General features: G+C 58.7%; 1 protein-coding gene across 1 annotated transcript in view; it reads right to left on the bottom strand.

Moving 5' to 3' along the window:
- CPXM2 (carboxypeptidase X, M14 family member 2) overlaps positions 1-1,162 on the bottom strand; it is a 115,024-nt gene extending 113,862 nt beyond the window's left edge. Inside the window, exon 1 of the mRNA XM_070058297.1 lies at positions 728-1,162. Within this exon, the coding sequence (XP_069914398.1) occupies positions 728-1,034 (307 nt within the window). The 5' untranslated portion in view covers positions 1,035-1,162. The remainder of the gene's footprint in view (positions 1-727) is intronic.
- Positions 1,163-20,870: the final 19,708 nt, after the last annotated feature.

Genomic DNA, 20,870 nt, shown 5'->3' with positions numbered 1-20,870 from the left:
GGAGGGCCACTGCCCAGCTGGGGAATTCGGCCACAACCCTGCTCACTCCCCTCCCTGGAAAAACCGGGGTCCCAGCCCCCTGCAATCCGGGCAAAGCACCATTAAAAGAAAGCCTCACTTACAAGGTGTGTAATAAACCAAGCAGAAGCCACTTCCCCAGGGCAAGGCTGGCAGAAACAGAACAAGGGTGTGCGAAGGGTGTGCGACCGAGAGCAACCCCACTGGGCTTTCCAAGCCGCCTGCAGCCAAGTCCACGTGGGCACGCCCAGGGCAGCGATCTTCCAGCAGGCAAAAGATTCAAACGACCTACTGAGAGCAGGCGGGAGGGGATCTGGCTGGGCCACCGCTGGCTGGCAGAGTTTCCCCCAGAGCCACCTGCCAAAACAGGCCAGCCCGATCCCCTGGCCAAATCGGAAATGCACTGCCCAGGAGACGCCAAGCGTGAAGGCTGAAGAGGCAGGCAGCAAAGGGAGAGGTGTCCTGTAGAAAGAGCCTTTGCCCAGGGCACCGGCCGCCCAGCTCGCCAAGGGGCTGCCTGTGGCTCCAGGAGCGCCCCGAGATGCAGATGCACTGGGGAAGTGCAGCCGTGGTCTCCAGGGAAGGGGGCGCCCCGACTATGGGACTTCGGGACTACAACCGGGAGGCTCGCTCAGGCTCACGCTCATCCCAGACACAGGGACAGAGAAGCCGCGCCCCCTCCGCCTGCCCAGCGCCGAAAGCTACTTGCCTGGTGACGGCGTCTCCAGCGCCGGCTTCTCCCTCTTGGGAGTTTTCTTGGGCTTGGTCGCCCTCTTGGGCGGCCTGGGTTCGGGCGGATGCGGCTCGCGCTCCTCCTCCCTGGCCCCTGCGGGCAGCGGCGGCGAGGAGGGCTGGAGCTCCGGCTCCGGCCGCGCGTAGTAGGGATCCCGTGTCAAGACATCCTGTGCGTAGTAGCCGGGCTCCTCGAGGGCTGCGCCCTGGGCTCCCACCCAGGCCAGGGCCACCGCCAGGAGCGCCAGGGCCGGCGCCGGCGCGGCGGCCCCACGGCGGGTCATGCCCACTGTGGCCCGCGCCCTGGGCAGGTCACCGGGAGCGCCGGACAGGACGGGCGGCGGGCGCAGAGGCTGCGCGGGCTGGGGCTCCAGGCAGGGCAGTGCGGCGCGCTTGGGACCGGCCCGCCAGGCTGGGCTGGGACTGGGAGGGCTGGGCCAGGGCGGGCAGGGGCGCGCCCAGGCGCAGGGCGGGCACAGGGGCCCCGGCCCCGCCCTTCCTCTCTCCCTCCCTTTCCCTCTGCAGACCCTGTGGTTACTGGCTCTGGGAGGCAGGTGTTGGAGCTCCTTCCACCCATGGGCAGTGTCCTACCTCCCCTTCTGGGCTCCCCCCAGGGCTGGCCAGTGTGTGGCCCTGCTGGGCGCCTGCTTCCCCTGAGACTAGGAGCTCCAGTCTTGAGAGGAAACCTGGGGGCCCATCTGTTGCATCATTCATTTTGCAGGTAGAGAACCTGACCAAGCAGAGACTCCCCAAGGTCCTAAAGCAAACAAAGCCGAAGCCCGCCCTTCCCTCCTCCCCCCGCCCCCACCGTCCACACTGCATCGCCCACCACCCTGGCCCAGCATCAGACAGCATCGCTCCACCTGCCAAGATCCTGTTTCAGGAACCATGGATGAGGAATTCCTGGAGTCCCCAGGGTTCCGGGGAGTAAAGTTCCACGGAGGTGGGGCTCCATGGCCCGGCAGGACCTGGCTCCAGCCCATCTGAGGCTGTGATCTGGTGGGACCGCAGGAGAGAGGGCGGAGTTACCCCAAGGGCTGCCATCCTGGCCTCCCAGGATGCCCACACAGGGAGCAGCCCCGGCCCGGAGGCTCTGGGCTCACTCCCTGCCTGCCTGTGCCTTCTCACTGGAGCCCCAGCACAGCCCTGCAGCACCTGCCCTCCCGGCTGGGAGTTGGGGAGCCAGGGACAGTGCTGGTTTTCTGTTGGTGCTGGGACAAATGGCACAGGCAGTGGTTTAAACTGGCACCTACGTGTCCCCCACAACTCTGCAGTTAGGCGTCTGAGGCAGGGGACACCGGGCTCAAGTCGAGGTGCCAGCAGGACTGGGGCCTCAGGGGAGTCTCTGGGGAGGGAGCCTCTCCCAGGCGTGGGGGGCAGGGGCTCAACTCAGTCCCTGGCGGGCACAGAGCCAGGTGCAGTATGTGTGCTGCCCGTCAGCTGGGGCCAGTCTGGGTCCTGTGCGCTGCCTATGCTGCTTCTGGGGCCTGGCCCTCCCCGGCACGTGGGCCCTACCTCTCGGAGCACTGGCAGGTGAGTCCTCCCCATCTTTAAATCGTCTTCCCTGTACCACGTTTCCTCCTCCCAGCTAGAGAAAGTCCTCAACTTCCCAGGGCTCTCGTGGTGAGAGGAAGCCACCCAGGTACTCCAGGATACTCACTCTTAATCAGTCTGGAAGTCCATATGACCAACCACGCAGCCTAATTTACTGGAAGGTTCCAGAGGTTCAGGGTGGGAGTTGGGGGGAGGGTCCATGATGCCTACCCCAGGGACAGACTGAGCCACAAGACCTTGGTAAGACCCTCACCTTCCCAGTCCCGTCTGTGATACGACCCCATAATGCCACTGGTCCAAACCTGGATGTTCCAGTGTGGAAAGACACATTTCTTAGGGCCGGCGCCGTGGCTCACTTGGTTAATCCTCCACCTGCAGCACCGGCATCCCATATGGGTGCTGGGTTCTAGTCCCGGTTGCTCCTCTTCCAGTCTAGCTCTCTGCTGTGGCCCAAGAGGGCAGTGGAGGATGGCCCAAGTGCTTGGGCCCTGCACCCGCATGGGAGACCAGGAGGAAGCACCTGGCTCCTGGCTTCAGACCGGTGTAGCTCCAGCCGTAGCGGCCATTTGAGGGGTGAACCAATGGGAAGACCTTTCTCTCTGTCTCTCTCTCTCACTAACTCCATCCAAAAAAAAAGAGAGAGAGAGACATTTCTGAGAGCCCGGCCCTGCAGGGAGCAGAGCTTGGGCCAGGACAGCGGCCATGCTCTGCCCTGGCCTCCCCCATTTGCCACCTGGTTTTTCCTCGCCGTCCTTTGAGGCCAGTCTCCAGGGTCTCCTGGGTTGAAAGCCACAGCAGAATGGCCAGAGTGAGTGGAGACTGAAGGCTCCCAGGGCCCCAAGAAGCCTCGGAGCTGTCAAAGCCCCAGGACATTCCAGAACCAGAGCCAGCAGAGGCCCCCAGAGGGAGAGGCCGGGAGGGCCCCTCCACCTCCCATCATACTCCAAGAAGGCGTGGGCCCTGCAAATGCGTCCACCTCCTCCAGGATGGATCCCAAGGGCTCGCTCACGGGCACATTTGATCTGAGCGCAGAAGCTCCAGGCAACAAACAGATCAGCGCAGGTTTCAGCGGCAAACTGGAAAGGCCCAGCAGCGAGCGGAACACCCGAGACCCCAGCTGGCTGGGCAAAGCCTAACAAAAAACCCACCTGGCATCCTGGCCACAGGGGCTACAGCGCCTGCCCAGGCCCTGGGCTGTGCCAGGCACCACCTCCCTCAGAGCCATGAGAGCCAGCTGAGCACGCAGACAGACCCCAGGCCTGCCCAGACCTACAGGGCCTCTGAGGGCTGGGCTCACACAGGCAGACGGCTGGGAAGTGATTTTGGAAGCAGCAAGACTTAAGACTGATTTCCTCTCTCCCATTTAACAGGGAGAACTGAGGCCCACCTCACGCCAGGACATGCAGGGAACTAGTGATGGTCAGGGCTAAACCCTGCCCTTCCACCTTACCCACAGGTAGGAGTCAGGGACCCCAAACCCTGGACAGCTTTCTCGGCCCCTCTTAGTAAACAACCTATCAGACACCCGCCCTGCAGCTCTGGGAGGCAGCCAGAGAACGCACCACCCAGACATGGAGTCGGTCGGGAGACGGGTGCCACGCATCCCTCCTCTCCCCCTTACTGCTTGCTTGTTTGTTTTCTCTGGAGAAGCAAAGAACTTAAGCAAGCAGAGCAAACAGAACAAGAATTGATTGCACTGATGCCAGCTCTCCCAGCACAGCGGCCCACGCTGGTTCCTGCCGTGCCCTTTGTCTGCCTCCGACTCCCTCTCGGGGGCTGCTGCCCTGGAGGCTTGCTGGGCACAGTCGGAGTTCATGGAGCGTAGGGAGACCAGGTGGCAATGCCAAGCTCTTCCTCTTGGTCTGGGCTTCCGCCTGCCCACCTAGGAGGGCACCCAGATCCCTCAGCTTCCCAGGTGAAGCCTTCTCCACTCCCTCCCGATGACTCTTAGTGCATCCGTGAGTCCTGCGGCTTCTCCTGGTCCCTGCTCTGCAGCTCACCTCTTCCTGTGTCCCCGCTGCTGGTCTCTGTGGCGTCAGGCCTGTGGGTACTTGCCCAGCAGGTGCCCCTGCATCCGGCCTGACTTGGAGTCCCCTCTGCACTCAAGGCTCCAGCGAGTCACCTTCAAACACCCTGTTCAAGGTCAGCCTCTTGCTCACCCAGCCCCCAGCCCTTCTTGGGGAGAGCCAAGGCTCAGCTTCTCACCCAGAATTTTCTCTTCACTCCCCAGAGGGCAGCAATGGCAAGGCCTGCTCCTCGTGGCCCCTTGCACACCACTAGATGCTCTTTATAAACATGGTCATTATCATCAGTTAATTTTACATCCTCCCCAGAAATCAACAGGGTACAAGGAAGACAGACAATTCTTGGTAACTCGTTGTGTGACAACAACGTTTCTCATAACATCAGCCAAAGATGTGCTTCCTTCCAAGACCCTTCTGTTCTGAACCTAAGCATTTTTCTGTTGGCTTCCACCTGGGACCTTCACGAAGGGCTGTGGGCTTCTCCCCACAGCACAAGCAGAGCTTGGTCAAGTGCTGCCTCTCCCAGAGCCTTAGCTGTGCCATAAAACCAACCCCAAGCTGGGAGCTGCAGGTGGCCACACTGGGAAGCAAAAGGACAGCCGGGGCCCTCCTGATGTCTGAGTCTGTCCAAGGATGCTCTTTAAAGGGAACCCATCGCTTACTTCCCTCGAGAACCTGCTAAGCGGGTTTCTGTTGGGCAAAGTGAGCTGCTGTTTGTCCATCCACTCACCCCCGGATTCAGGGTCTGCTGAGCCAACTTGTGTTACACAACACGAATGCGTCCTGGTCAAACCGTCCCCAAACACCCAACACAGCCAACGGTTTTTCAAATATTTATGAGCCCCGCAGAGATTTATGTACCGTTTGACAAGGGCAATAGAGTGCCCAGGTCCAGAGCACATCCTGTTGAAGCAAATACTGTCACAGCGTCGACACATTTTTCATTATGGGCTCTCACACCTGCTCATTTCCCTAATTATCCCTGCGACTCTCACACCTGCAGAGAGAATGAAAATGGAAATCTAGGGGGAGGCGGGGGGAATAAGCAATTTGAAAAATTAGCTGCTATATAAAGAAAAATACACACTCGGCACAGCGATTGCTAAAAATACAGTCTCGAGGTAGATGCTCCGGGAGAGAGATACTAAGTTGTTATGGCAACTACGACCCTAATGACAAAGCCAGAGGGTTTTCCCTCCTCACTGCCTTGTTGAGAGGCGGTGGTTCAAACAGCAGTGTCCTTCCTAATGTCCTCAATCTCACTGCCACATAATTACCTCTTCACATCCCATATTGCTGCTGACCCCTGTCGGTTCTGTGTCTCGGGTGCGTCTGACTCTCCATTCAAGCACCTGCCCCACCCCAGTTCCTGCAACTCAGGGCCGCTCCTCGCTGTTGCCTCTGCGCTGTGATTCCATTTTCAACGTGACCTCTGGGGAAACTTGCTTTGGCGTGAGATGTTTCCAATTGCAAACAACAAGATGCTGTTGTGAAAGCAGTCAGGACGCCACACCCACAGACGCTTAGGGAGACACTGAACTTGGAACAGCTATGCCTGCAGAGGGTCCTCAGACACCAGCATTTCCTGGACACTTACTACGTGCAGGGCGATTTTTGGAAGCAATGATGCGTCTCCTATGTGCTGGCTTTTCTCCTTGGGCTCCCTCTGGGACCTCCACTCCCCACCTCCAGCCACCTCTGTACCCTGGGGGCTGTCCCTTAGGGTCACAGTGTCCTTGTCCTCTGGTTTCTGTCTGGGGCTGGACGTTGGGAGGTATTAGCAGGAAACACAGGTGAGGAGAGAGAGAGGTCTGGCTACTCTTCTCCCGGCCAGCTGTCTGGCATCCCAGCCCCATTTTGGCCCCAAGGGTCCTGACATGGCTGCACCCCTCTGCTGCCTTGGGGCGCTGCTTTGGCTCCTGCTCTGCAGGCCTGGGGTGACAATGACATCACTTTCCTCTTGTGCCTCAATATCCCCTGTTTTTTCCCTCCTCTCTGCCCACACTTCTGCACTTTGGTTAATCTTCCTGTGTCACCCACATGAGCCTCTGCTTCCTGCTGGGTCCCTGGCTGATAAAACCCACCTGGAGAGCCTTGTGGGGGCAGAGGAAGTGTCCCCTCCCCACTGCAGGACACTGGAAGTGGTTACGTCCCCTGCTGAAGGTTTACCAATTCACAAGCACTTGACTCAGTCCAAAGGTTTGGATCCAAAACTTCTGGCTCCATCAATCTCAGGACAGAGAAATTCTGGCCCATTGTATGGCCATTCAGGCAGAGTGGCAGAGGAGGTGCCGCGTGAGCACCCACGCAGGGGATGTGGCCGGGGGAGTGGGAGGGAGCCTTTGGCCCCTGTAAATCCCTGCTCCTCCTTCCAACAAGAGTGCTTGGGCGCTAAGTCCCTCAATCAGAGACTCAGGGCTGCTGCTGTGGTCACCTTGTGCACAAAGTCTGAGACCAGAATCTCTGCACGAAGGGAAACTCAGTTTGAGAAGCCAAGAGGCAGACCCAGGAAGACGCTGCTGTGACCCCAGCCTCCCACAGCCACAGGAGTGGAGCCTGGGCCAGAACCAGCAGAAAGGACCCCCGAGGCCTGAAGCTTGCATACTCCTTGCTGTCCCCTCCGCCAGGGCACCAGGCCTCTGAAGCCACAACGCCAGGTGCCACACACTTGGTGAGGCCCAGGGCTAGGAAACATGGTCCACGTCCAAGGCCACTGTCAGGCCACAGAACCACAGCCCAGAGTCCCACTGAGGTCTCTGAACAGAACCTCTTCCCCCTCCCTATGTCTGGATAGGCAGAGAACGCCACAGGATAGAGATCAAGCCCACGGGGTAGGATGAACCCAACTAGCAGGGACATCCAATCAATTCCTAGAGCAGACACAGGACAACGGAAACCACACAGTCGGTAACATTAAAGGAGCCGAAACGGGAGCAGACCGCCTGTATGAAAAAGTCCCAGGTGGGTTTTCGGGGTAAACTCACCAACCCTTTAGAAAAGCTGAAACTCCTCTCTCACGGACTTTTTTTTCTCCCACAAAACTAGAAAAGGTAAAAGCTGCTTAGGTCACTGTTTGAAGTTAAAATAATCTTAAGTCTAAAACCAGAGAATGAAAATACAAGAATATTCAAACATTACGAACATCTTAAAACATCTTAAATCAAACATTAGCTAACCAAATCCAACAACTATCTTTTTAATGTGGTATAACCAAACAGGCCTCCTTATAGGAGTACAAGGATAGTTCAATAGCAGAAAGTCCATCCATGTAATTTAACACACTGAAGGCAAAAAGTGTATGATTTTCCAAATCGGTGCATATTTCTGAATCAGAGCAGCATTTCAGGGGCTAGCGTTTAGCCCAGTGTGGTTAAGACTGGGTAAGATGCTAACACGATTTCACAGGGCCTGGGTCAGGCTCCTCACTCCAACTTCCTGCCAGTGCAGACTCTGAGCTCACTCTCACGTCCCCAGAAGGCCAGCTGTCAGCTGTTCTGGGCTATGCTGGGTTGGGTGCAGGTTGAGAAGTCCCTAATGGAGCAGTACAGCAGGTCTTTTGCTGCTGGAGTCTGGACGCTCCTTGATTTGTTTAGAGCTAGAAAGACACCTGTCAGGCAGGGAGGGGCTTGATTTCCTGAGTTCCATTCCTGTCTCGGAGCTGACTATATGGAGATGAAGGATTTATACAGAGGGCACAAGGGACGAAAGGAGAGCAGGCAGAGAACATGCCAGGAGGTGATGGCACAATGTCAAAATCCAACAAATTAATACCCAGAATACAACAGGAAGCAAAAGAAGAATCCCAAAAGAAAAATGAGCAAAGGGTAGGAATAGGCTATTTACAGAAAATATGAGCAATGCTGCGGCTCCTTAATAATCAGTGAAATGCATGTTTGCAGGAAGAGGCATCAGCTGACAACTATTAGCAGGGCAAAAATCAGAATGTCGCATGGTGCCAAGAGCAGGTGACAAAGTGGGCGTACAGGAACCCCCTGCACCGCCCACGAGCAAGGACTTGTGCTCCTGAAAGCCCCCCCCCCCCGCCGTGCCTGCACTCTCTGCAGCTGAACCTCACCTCCCACGGGCTCCACAGTTGTGGATTCAACCCAGGGAACATGGAAAATATTGGAGAAACCCTTCCTTCTTGTAATTATATCCTAAACAATATAGTGTAACAACTACTGGCATAGCGTTAACATTGTAACAGGCATTGTAAGTAATACAGGGATGCTTTAAAGTATACTGGAGGATGTGTGCATAGGCAAATACTATGCCATTTTATTCAAGGGATGTGACCTATGTGGATTGTGTTTTCCACAGGGGTTCCTGGACTCCCCAGTGGTTACCAGGGGATGATTGTATTCATATACAACATTAAACATCATCCATTCAAAGCAAAAGAAAACTTGATCTAAGTCGGTTTCCTGTTAAAATTGTGCCAATAGAGAATACTGCGCTGACCCAGGACACAAGCCACTACAACCATTCCTCCACGCTGCCTTTCAAAATGCCTCGGTCAGCTGACCTGATTTTCCTTCTTTTCTGCTAAACCTAATAAACCAGCCCAGTTTTAGGGCACTGCTTTCTAGAGTCAGCCCAAATTAGCGCTCTGGTAATGCAGATTAACAGTCTATTCTTCCATAGCTTTCCGATGCTTTTACAGAGTGAGAGAAATACAGAACAAACAAACAAATGCAGCACATTAAAAGCATTTGTAGGGGCCGGCGCTGTGACACAGCAGGTTAAAGCCCTGGCCTAAAGCGACGGCATCCCATACAGGCACTGGTTCTAGTCCTGGCTACTCCTTTCCAATCCAGCTCTCTGCTATGGCCTGGAAAGCAGTAGAAGATGGCCCAAGTCCTTGGCCCCTGCACCTGCGTGGGAGACCCGGAAGAAGCTCCTGGCTTCAGCCTGGCCAGCCCTGGACATTGAAGCCATTTGGGGGAGTGAACCAGATGGAAGCTATCTCTCTCTCTCTTTCTCTCTCTATGTAACTCTGTCTTTCAAATAAATAAATAAATCTTAAAAAAATTAATCTTTGTCAAGCCTGAGCTTCCAAACTGCAGTGGAAAAAAGAGAAAGCAGTTTGGTTCTCCTTCCTGGAAGAGTCAAAGCTTAGCCTTTAGTGCCCAAGCAGCCTGACACCCCCACCCCGCCCCACCCCGGGGCTCTCCCAACCAGGGAAGCCCAGCAGAGGAGGTGCAGTGGGCAGGGGGACCAGGCAGTCAGCCCAGTGTGGGCCTGACTCACCCATCCTGACCCCACCCTCACTGGCTGTGCCGCCCAGAGCAGGGTGACTGCAGACCCCAGCCTCAGTTTACACATCTGCGAAGCAAGGCAATCCTATTCTGACCTGGTGAAAAACACTTTTTGAAAGGCAAAGCGACAGAGAAGGAGACAGAGATCTCTATCCTCTGGTTCACTCCCCCAAATGACTAAAACACCCAGGGCTGGGCCAGGCTGGAGCCAGGAGCCAGGAACTCCATGCAGGTCTCCCATGTGGGTGCAGGGGCTCAAGGACTTGGGCCGCCTCCCACTGCCTTCCCAGGTGCGCTAGCAGAGAGCTGGACTGGAAGCAGAGCAGCCGGGACTCAGACCGGCACTTCAGTATAGAATGTCAGTGCCATAGCATTGGCTTAACCTACTGTGCCACAACACTGGCCCCCAGCCAAAAAATAAAAAAAAAAAAGTATGGATAATTTAATAATTTAATAAAAGCATTGTGTTCACAGCTAAATGGACATCTGGGCACAAGGAGTCTTGGTCTCTTGGGCTGCCACCGGGTGGCTACTGAACAGCAGAAATGTAATTCCCACAGCTCCAGAGGCCGGGACACACAGGCACAGGCAGAGTGGCGTCTGGTGAGGACTGGTTTCCCCTCGCTGCACAGGGGACAGATGGACGCCCTTGGGCCTCTTTAAAAGGACACGAATCCCACTCCCAAGGACCCCTCCTCAGTGAGCTAATCATGCCCCAGACACGCTCCCAACCCTACAGGTGAATTCAGAGCACAGCACATGGCAGGGGCATGGTAAGGTCACAGTAAGGGTCACGGCGAGGGTCACGGCTATTGCCAATCTGTGTTGTTGCTCCCTCTGGAGCCGTCAGCGAGAGGGGCCCTTACCGTCTGTGCTGGTCAGCCCCTGCCTCTGCACACTCAGCTGTCACACCTGGAGTGCTGGTGCTCTCCACCCTCCTCTCAGTGCTCCCAGCTGCACGAGGACCAACTCCAACGCCTCCTCCCCAAGGCAGCCCTCCGTGACTGCAGTGGGTGGGGTCCTCCTGGGCTCCCACCACCTTGTGCATGGGCTAAGACGTGGAGCAATTCCTGCCCTCCTAGCTAATACCCTCCTGCAGGGGACTGGCCACCTCTACTGCATGCAGAAGGTGCTCAATAAGTGCAGGCTGGATGAGAAGCTCTGGAGAGCAGGGTGCCGAGTCTGAGTCCCTCCTGCCTCCCCACTGGGGCCCAATCAGGGCCTGGCACACAGCTGGTGCTCACCGAAGTCACGCATTGAAATTGCCTCTCGGGGGCCACCGCCTGCAGTGCCGGCATCCCACATGGGCTCTGGTTCAAGTCCCGGCTGTTCCTCTTCTGATCCAGCTCTCAGCTGTGGCCTGGAAAGCAGTAGAGGATGGCCCAAGTCCTTGGGGCCCTGCACCCACGTGGGAGACCCAGAAGAAGCTCCTGGCTCCTGGCTTCAGATCGGCACAGCTCTGGCCGTTGTGGTCATCTGGGGAGTGAGCCAGCGGATGAAAGACTTCTCTCTCTCTGCCTCTCCTCTCTCTGTGCAACTCTGACTTTCAAATAAATAAATAAATCAAGAAAGAAAGAAAGAAAGAGAGAGAAAGAAAGGAGGGAGGGAAGGAGGGAAGGAGGGAAGGAGGGAAGGAGGGAAGGAGGGAAGGAGGGAAGGAAGGAAGGAATGAAGGAAGGAAGGAAGGAAGGAAGGAAGGAAGGAAGGAAAGAAAGAAACTGCCTCTCAGGTGCACAAGGCCTGCACTGCACTTCCTCCCAGTGTGCTCTCCCCGTCCGTGGCTCGGCTGAGACCTGGGGTGCCTGCCTCTCTCATCCCTCCCCAGGCCCTCCCCCAGACCCCAGGTGAAGAGACCCCGGGGGTTGGGGAAGGCCCTGCTGTCCCCACGGGACCCCACCCACGTCACCTTCCTCGGGAGGCCGGGAGGCTGAGGAGATTTGGGAAGCCAGGGGCCTCCCTGGAAGTGACAGCGTAGTCTCGTCTCGTTCAGAGCCGGAAACGCTGGGGCCAAACCAATCCGTCTGCTCACCGGCGGCAAGATCCAAATCGAACCCCGTGGTCTGCCAGGCGGGGCTGCAGCTGGACAGAGGAGCAGAACACCCGCCGTCCGGGCTGCGCGGCGGGCCGGCCTCACCTGTCTCCGCAGAGCCCTCTGTGAACTCCCCTCGCTCAGCGAACGCCGGCGGAAGGGCGTCGGAGAAGGAACAGGTGCCTTCAGAAAGGCGAGGGAATCGCTGACCAACATCAGTCAACGACATTCCCTTTGTCCCATGAGCCCGTTTCTCCTCTTTCAGGCCTTAGCGTAAACGTGACCTCCGCAGACAGCCCCTTCCAGAAAATTCTGCCTCACGTAGGCCTGGCCCCTCAGTTCCTGGCCCTGTGTCCTGTTCCTTCTCTCCAGGGCGCCCGCCCCCACCTCAGTGCCCCCCTCCCCCCTGCACTCAGCCGACTGTGGCCGGGGGGTGGGTGAGGGGTTCAGAGATGAGCGTCTCGTCTGTCTGTCTTACCTGCTAAGGTCGCACTGCCCCCAGCACAGCCCTGGCACGGGGTTCCCCCAGACGCCAGTCTTTAGCTGTGTCCCAGAAGCCCCCTCCCCACTGCTCTTACGCGCACCCCCTTCCCAGGGCACGCCAAGCGTCTCCCTCTCCTCCCTCCCGATTGGGGCTGTCCAGCGCCCACCACCGCCCAGCCGCACCTACCTTAGCCTCAAGCACTGTGCCTGCACCTTCCTGAGGCCTGGGCGCCTGTGCATGGTGAGGCTGGAGTCACCGAGGATCCCCTCCACAGACATACCCTGGGCCAGGCAGGTGGCAGGGAGATGCGGGGCGACGGGACAGAGCAGGCTTTGCAGCCCCGCTGGATGGCGCACCCCCGCACAGCTGTTTCCCTGTGGGCCCTTCCACCAGGGGTGAAGGGAAGCGAGAACAGGATGAGCCAGCAACATGCCCTGGCGGCTGGGCCATTTCCTGACTTAATGACCCTTCGGGAGCGACTCGGGAGCCCCGGGCTGCGAGGGCACGAGCTTCTGGGCAGGCCACAGCTCCAGACGGAGCAGTACCAGGACCCAGCCCTGCGCGGGAGCCACTCGGTGCCTGAGCGGCCCCATCTGCAAACTGGGCGGTCAGGCAGGGGACCCTGGCCTCCTCCTCCCAGCCCCTGACTCTCAGAGGCACAGTGGCTGTGCCCCTGAGGCCCTTGGTCTGGCGCAAGGAATGCCAAGGACAGAGCAAGGGCCCAGCCCAGCACATGGGGGCCCAGCCCTACCTCTAGTCCCCTGGCCCCGCCTGCTCCTCGTCCCACCCTACTGCTCCTGCACTAAACCCCCTCCTTGTGAAACTGGGGGTCAGCCTGTCCAGGAAGCACCGCCACAGCCCCACCCATGAGGGCACACAGCCCACTGCCAGGGGCCTCACCAACTCCGGGAAGCCCCTCCTGCTGCTGCTCCTCCGGCGTCCCCATGCCCCCTCAGAAGCATGACATAGGGGCAACATGGCAGGCACTGTGCCAACCTCCTTATTTATCCTTAGCCTCAGTTACCTGATCCATAAAATGGGCCACTTACGTCTCCCTAGCTCCAAAGAAAGAGGGAACAAAGTTGCTTCCCCAGCTGGAAACACTAGCAGAGCTCAGGCCCAGACGAAGCAAGGCTACCCAGTCCCCCACGCGCGCGCTGTGGCCTCTGGTCCAGTGGATGTGGTCCCCTCTTCTTCCTCACAGCGACAGGTTCTTGATGAGTCGCTGAACACCTGCTGGGAGTCATGGCAACCCCACTCAGCCGCCTCTGAGCCCGGGTGTGGGTCTGTGATATCAGAGTGACATCTAAATTAAACCCAGAGCCGTGACACTTCACAGAAATCAAAAAAAACTGTGAATTCCCCACCGTGGATGGCAGACTCAAAGAGTAATTTTAAACGAATACTACGCTACAGCGGAACACGCCCAGTCCTGGCCCCGAGAGATCCGGCCCTGCAGAGATGAGGGGGAATCTGTGCCAGAGCCAATCTCCTTTCCTTGGGATTCCAGCAGTTCCCATGCATTTTCCCAGGAGCAGTGCATGAATCATTGTCCCAAGTCATCGAAGACCAGGAGGATGGAAAGACCCCCAGATGGTGCCAGGGCATAGATTAGGGAGGGTGTCTCCCTTTCCCTTTCATTTATTTATTTTATATATTTGAGAGGCAGGGAGAGATCTCCCAGTCCCTGGTCCACTCCCCAAATGCCTGAAACAGCTGGGACTGGGACAGACTGGAGCCAGGAGCCAGGAATTCCATCCGGGTCTCCCACGTCGGTGGCAGGGGCCCAGGTGTTCGCGCCGTCACTCGTGCCTCCCGGGTGCACATCAGCAGGCAGCTGGGGCCGGGAGCCAGAGCTGGGTTTGGAACACGGGCCCTCCGATTGTGACGTGGGCCCCACCCACGGGGCTAACCACCGCCCTCAGAGCGGACACTGCTGCTCCACGTGGGTGCCTCCTTTACGGAACGTGCTTGTGACAGCTGCCAGCAGCGTCCCCAGCACTGCCTGGGCTCCCCGGCTGCCCAACTGGAGCCATCCCTGCTGACTGAGGGGCTTCTGTGCCCGGAGAGCAGGTGGAATGGACGTCACGCTGGCAGGCACCAGGAGAGAGCACCTGGCCAGGTGCACGCCCGAGTTTGTGTTTGTGAAAGGAGGCTCCGGTGAGAGGGCGGCTCTGATCCCAGGAGCTGCTCTCTTAATGGAATGCGCTTTTCCTTCCAAAGCACGCAGCTTTCTGTAATGAGAGAGAGACGGCCATTCACGGCAGGTGCTTTCTGCCATTGACCCGGAACGACGACGCCCCGAGCAAGCAGTGTCCTTGCCTGCCCCCACCCGCAGAGGGAGAGGCCATGTCCCCACCACCGACCCCCATCTGTGCAGCAAGCCCACCCTGAGCCTGCTGGGTGGCCCCAGGAGAGGTGGGGCCGTCCTGGGCCCCGTGAGCAGTGCCCCGTCTGCAGGGCGCCTGGACGCCGCGCCCTCCACTGCCCCCGCTGCAGTCACAGCCGCCCTCTGTGCGCCCAGTGGTGCACCCACTGGGTGGGGAGCACCTGGCCCTGCAAGGGACTCCCACCAACGTGCACCCAAGGCCTCGTGGGGCTTAGATGCCAGTGTGGGGCAGGAGGGGTGCTAATTACACTGATCAACCAACCAACACAGCCAGCGTCTGACAGACCCGTAAGAGAAGAGACAGGGAGGGCTGGAGGAGGGGAGTGAGGACAGGAAAGGGGGAGGAGATGGGAAGGGAGGGAGAAGGCTCAGAATGGGGCGGGGAAGGCAACAAGGGTGACATCTGGGATTTGAGGGAAAGCAGGGCAGGTGAATCCAGCTGGGGGCCACTCTGCTGTCCAGGGCAGAGAGATGCTGGTGGCTCGGACAGTTGGGGACAGAGACCATGCAGAAAGAAAGAGGAGAGACTCAAGCCAGCGCGCAGGGCTAGACCCTGCAGGACGGGCTGCGGTGGCTGTAGGGGGGCAGGAAGGTGGGGAGGTGGGCTGGGAGCTTGCTCAGGGAGACTTCTCGGAGAAAGCCTCGGGCTGGAATGCCAAGGGCGCAGCTGGGGCAGCTGCTGCGGACAGGGACCCTCCCTGAGGCCCAGGGCAGGCCCACCTGCTCCCGCCTTCCCTCGGTCACTCACTCCACCAGCAAACCCTGGCCAAGCACACATCCTGCCAGACCCTGCTTAGGGAAACAAGTCTTAGGGACTCCACTGTACCTGGTGGGGAGACAGACGTGCAAATGAGGGCCCTCCCCAGGAGGCCAGTTATAGTGGAGGCCTGGGGTCTGATGTTGCCGAATCGCTGGGCCATTCAAAGCCTCCAGATCATTTGTGTGTCCATCACCCGGAATGGTCTTTGTGGACACAGCCCCAGCTGCAGCGGTTAATAGTCGGCCATCGACGTCTAAAGCGGGCTCAGGTGGAAAAGCCGGAAAGTGCTCTCTAAGGGCACCTTTCATCAAGCTGTTCTGGTCTCGTGCAATGAGCCCGAAACAGGAAGGCTTGAGTGACTGCAGCAGCCACGTGTTCCCATCATGTGCTCCTAAAGCAGAGACCACGGGTGGGGATGGCCTGGGGTTTCCCCAATGTCCAAGGAAGCTGTAGGCGTACGGTCACCCTAGAGGGCCCGCCACCAGGGCCAAGGAGAGTGCCACACCACCATCTCGCACACTAAGCTTTAGGTCCTCCGTCCGTCACACGTGAACACAGCGATTCCGCCAAGAGCCAAGTCTCCAGCCTCCAGACTAGAGCCCCTCAGTGAGCTCCCCACACTGGGGGGGTGCAGCCCGAGCAGCTCAGAGCCCCCACAGCAGTGCAAGGAGCAGGTGCGGAGCCTCAGCCGCTCGGCAGGTGGGAGCACCGGGGACCAGGGCTGGGAGCAGGGCCCTGGCAGGCCTGGGTGAGCCACTGACAGCTGTGGCCCCACACACCTCCCTCCCCGCCAGCACACACGGTGGCCCCGCACACTTGCACCGTCTTCACGCTGAGCCCTTTGTTTGCTCACCTGTGCCGGACAGGTGCCTGGGACGCCTGGACACACCGTGTTAACCCTTGTCTCTCTGGAGGCTGAGAATCAGGTCTGTGCATCATGGCCTCGGACATGGGTTTCAGCTTCAAATCAGCGACCAAGACCATGACCAACTGGTGGCTTAGAGCAACGTGAATGTGTTCTCTCCCAGGCCTGGAGGCTGGGAGTCTGAGAGCCAGGGGTCAGGACCGCCCTCCCCTGAAGGTGTCCTTGCCTCTTTCCAGCTTCTGGTGGCCCGGCTGCTCCTTGGCTCGTGGCCACATCCGCCCAGTCCACCTCTGTCTGCACGTGGCCCTCTCACCTCGGTGCCAGGGCTCTGTGTCTCCACGGCCTGTAACCTTTATGTCTGGGCCTAGCCCTCTCCAAAGGACAGCAGTCTTATTGGATTAAGGCCATGATGATGACTTCATCTAACTTGATTCATCTGCAAATACTGTTTCCAAATAAGGTCACATTCGTAGAAACTGAGGGCTACGTCTCCCCCGTATCTTTCTGGGAGAGAATGGGCACAGTTCAACCCCTAACAGACCTGTGCTTCCCTCGATGTAGCCACTAGTGTTCACCAATGCATCCAACCAGACATAGTGAGCACCTTCTGTGTGCCACACACCTCGCTGGGTGCCAGGGACTCCATCCCTCAAGGGCTCGGTCCAGGGGCTAAGCTGGCAGGTGCTGCTGCGGAGGGGGGCAGGAGGACACGGGGTGGGGGGTGGGGGTCCAGTCCCACCTTGGGACACCAGTGAGGCAGCTCATAGCAACCAGTGTCAGAGACAGGAAGTGCCAAGGACCCAGGGGACCCAACCTCAGAGGACTTCAGTGAGGTTGAAACAGGGAGAGGGGGAGAGATGAGGCGAAGAGACCCTGGAGAACACTCACAGGCCCCAGAGAAGCAAGGGCCACACCGCACCCCCGGGGCCTGATAGCAGGTGCCACCCCCAGGACACTGCGCGAGCGGCTGTGCCGTGCCGTCTCCCGCCGCCCCCTGGACAGCCCTTCAGGGGGTGATCTCGTGCCCCCTGCGCAGCTGAGCACACGGAGGCGCACACATTTCTCTCCCCACATCGTAGCGGGCAGCAGAGGCTGGACGTGGGAACTTGGCCCTGACCCAGACCGCAGTCACACACCTCCACAACACTGCCCCAGGGCAACGCAGGGGCTGCACTGGTGGCCACAAGGTGATGCCTGTGGCCAGGGCTGGTTTCTGTCTGTGACGCTCTCTTGGGTACTCGCAGGTGGGCCCAGGAGCACAAACTCAGACATACCCACCCCGAGCTGCTGCAAAGGTGCCAGGCTTCTGAGGGGTGGTCAAGGACTCAGGATGGGGCCCCGGCCTCGCTCCCTTGTCATTTTCACTCCCGCGACCTAGCAACTCATTTTGGAAAAGCACCTCCATCCATCGACCACCTGTGCGGCACTGCTGTCTCTCCGAAGCCCAGCAAGAGTGGGGCTCACTACTTCCAGCGTCTTCACCTGCTGAGCGGAGGCAGCCGGGACGGGCCAGGCTTGCGGGCTTACCTCCGCCGCAGCCTTCCCAGACCCCCTGGCAAAGCCGCCCCCTCTGGGAGTCCTTTGCGGGCCTGGACGGGCTGTCGTGGGAAACGGGTCCCCCAGCAGAGGTGCAGGGCTCTACACTGGGGCAGCGCTCGCTCCGGCACGCTGTGCTCTCTGCCTTGATTAATGAGCCTGGGGGCTGGCAGCGGCACTCTTGGAAGATTCCGGATTGGCTCTGTGTCTGCATAAAATAAAAGGCACGCCGAGGGTATTTTTAGCTGAACATGACTGATGGCTGTGTTTATTAAGACAGGGACAATCAGACGCTGGCTGCTCTAAGTTATACACAGCTATGCCCAAGAAGAGCTGCCATATCCAAGCGCAGCGTCTCGGGATAAACAGGAAGCCGAATCCTCCTATTCCAGGGAGCACTTGGTGCGTGGAGAGCGAGAGTGCCCTTCCCCCACTCCTCACTCTCTCTGTATCTGCTGGAGTGGCACTGGCTTGGGCCCAGAGACCCGGCCGATTGCACTGTTTGTGTTTATATGTGCAAGGGGCTGAGGCTGTGTGGAATGAGGGCCTGCCTGTGTTCCCCCCCGCAAGGTACCCAAGGGAACGGTTGGTGCCTAACAAAGCTGCAAACAGATCAGGAAATCAGGGCAAGTGAGCTAGGAAGTGAGGAATAAAAATAGAGGAAGAAGAGGGAAGGGAGTGAGTGGGCGTGAGGACAGGGAAGCAAGAAAGGAGGAGGGGAGAGAAGTGGTGACAGCCCTCTGGTTTCCATGGTGACAGCCCTCTGGTTTCCATAGTGACCAGCAGCCCCAGGTCGCGGGGACCAGGCTCTGGAAATGCTGTGGCCTGGCTGTGCGGCCCCCGACACCGTGGCCATCCTTCCAAGTGTCTGGCCAGCTCAGGGGTGTCCCTCCCTTGCTCCAGAAACTGTCCTCAGCCTGTGCACTGGCCTGTCACTGGCCATGTCACTGGCCATGCCTGAGGGACAAAGGTGAGTCCTGAAGTCAGGCTGGGCCAACAGGGCTCCCTCCCTGCAGCTTGGCCGGTGCATGGAGTGTGCAATCCCGGAGAGGCTCTGACCTGTCCCGTGGGCCCAGTGTGGTCAATTGGGAGCTCAAGAAAGCACGTGCCAAGGTCATCATCCACTTCTAAATCCATCTCACAGAAACGCTGGGCACGTGGCCAGCGGCTTCCTCCCCAGACACTCCCCGTCTTCGATCGCAGGGTGTCAGAGCTCCTCGGGCCCACACTGCCCTGGTCAGCCCTGCTCTGCCCCCTCTTCCTTCACCAAGCCCCAGACGTTCACTCTGTTCCCCCCCCCCCGCCCACTTTCCTCTTCCAGCCGCCCCACGGCCTCAGGTGGGGAAGGGACCAGAGCAGGTCCAGTCCCTACCTGACTGGCATGGGGCTTGTACCAAGAGGTGGAGAAGACACCTGGGCAAGAAATCGAGAGTGCCTGTGCGACGTGTATGGGACACTGATGTGCCACACGGATCCCAGGGGAGCTGTCAGGACCGGCACACCTGAGCAGGAGACCCCGCCCCCTGCCGTCTCCTCCCGAGCCCAGCACAGCTGGTGATTTCTGCCGAGTTTGCTGCCTCGCGCAGTGTCCGCGGCAGCTGCCTGAGGACAGCGCTCTGTCCACCGGCCCACATGACGTCCTCAGAGGCTGCCCACGGAAGCGGTCCGAAAGCCACACAGAGAGCATCGGGCACAGTGCAGTCCCAGGTCCTGGTCACGCCGGACGCTGGCCTATGCCCCAGCCCCGCAGCTCCCCCGAGCGCTCCGGAAGCCTTCCAACAAGGACCCTGCCAGTCTTGGGTGACGCTCTGCTCTTGAACCCAGCACCTGTTCCTGCCCCACTTCCGTGCTGTCTGGGAAACCGGCCATGTGGGTCCTGGGCACTTGGGCTTGCTCTCTTCTCGGGCTTGGAGTTTGATGCTATCGCACTCTGCTTTGGGAAAAGAAATATACTTGGGCAAGCCCCAATGGCTACTAGAAATGACAACCATCCCAGCCGCCCACATTCCCAGCCCTGGGAGACTGTGTTGGTCCCCAGGGGCACAGGGAAGAAACACTATCACTCGTGTGACCAGAGGGTGGGGGATCCCGGGCCAGGGAGGCTGCTGTGCACTGAGGAGCTATGCGTAAGACAAGACTCAGGGATAATTGCCGAGCACAAGATGAGACTCAGAGACAGGGCACGGAATTGTCGTGGGCATCTGTGTCTTGGTCTGTGGAGACTGAGACAGCCAGAGACAGCCAGAGACAGCCAGAGACAGCCAGTCACTGAGGTCAAGCCCCCCCCACCCTGTGCACCCCAGCCGGGCACCTCGGGGGCTGCCCCCTCCCACAGAGGCCCCCAGGGGTGCCTGCAGCTGCAGTCTGCGCTTTTCCCAGCGTGCCGGAAGCCTCTCTCCGCGTGGGGCCTGAGACCTCGGGCTGTAACTTTCTGCGTGTGCCTGACCTCACCCACGCAGAAGTCCCGCGAGGGCAGGCGTGAGTCGGCTTTCACGGCTGCAGCGGATTGCCCGACACGAGCTTTGCAGGAAGCAGGGAGGTTTACAGTCTGAGATCAGGGAGCCCCACTGGGTCAGGCATCGGGGATGGTGCAGGAGTGATGGCGGGGCAGGCCAGGAAGCAGAGACCCGAGAGCACGCTCAGTGACCCAGTCATCCTCTGGCGAGAACAACTTTCAGAGGGCCCACCCACCAGCCCAGGCAGGGGTGGGGTTGGGAACCTTTTTTCTGCCAAGGGCCATTTGGGTATTTATAATATCATCCGTGGGCAATACAAAATTATCAACTTAAAAATAGCTTGCTCGTGCCAGCGCTGTGGTGTAACAGGTAAAGCTGTCGCCTGCAGTGCCGGCATCCTCTATGGGCGTCATTTTGAGACCTGGCTGCCCCACTTCCGATCCAGCTCTCTGCTATGGCCTGGGAAAGCAGTGGAAGATGCCCAAATGCTTGGGCCCCTGCACCCTCGTTAGGCACCTGGAGGAAGCTCCTGGCTCTTGGCTTTGGATCAGTCCAGCTCCAGCCATTGTGACCATCTGGAGAGTGAACCAGCAGATGGAAGACCTCTCTATCTCTCTCTCTCTCTCTCTCCCTCTCTCCCTCTCTCCCTCTCTCCCTCTTTCCCTCTCTGTAGCTTTGCCTTCCAAATAAATAAATAAATCTTTAAAAAATTACCTTGTTCTAGGTTTGCTGAATTTCAGGTCCACCTGCAGCTGGCTTGACCAA

The sequence above is a fragment of the Oryctolagus cuniculus genome, chromosome 15 (genome assembly GCF_964237555.1).
Source record: "Oryctolagus cuniculus chromosome 15, mOryCun1.1, whole genome shotgun sequence".
In the NCBI taxonomy this organism is placed as follows: Eukaryota; Metazoa; Chordata; class Mammalia; order Lagomorpha; family Leporidae; genus Oryctolagus; species Oryctolagus cuniculus.
Note: the sequence above shows the minus strand (reverse complement) of the source record. Positions and strands in the feature narration are given on the sequence as shown.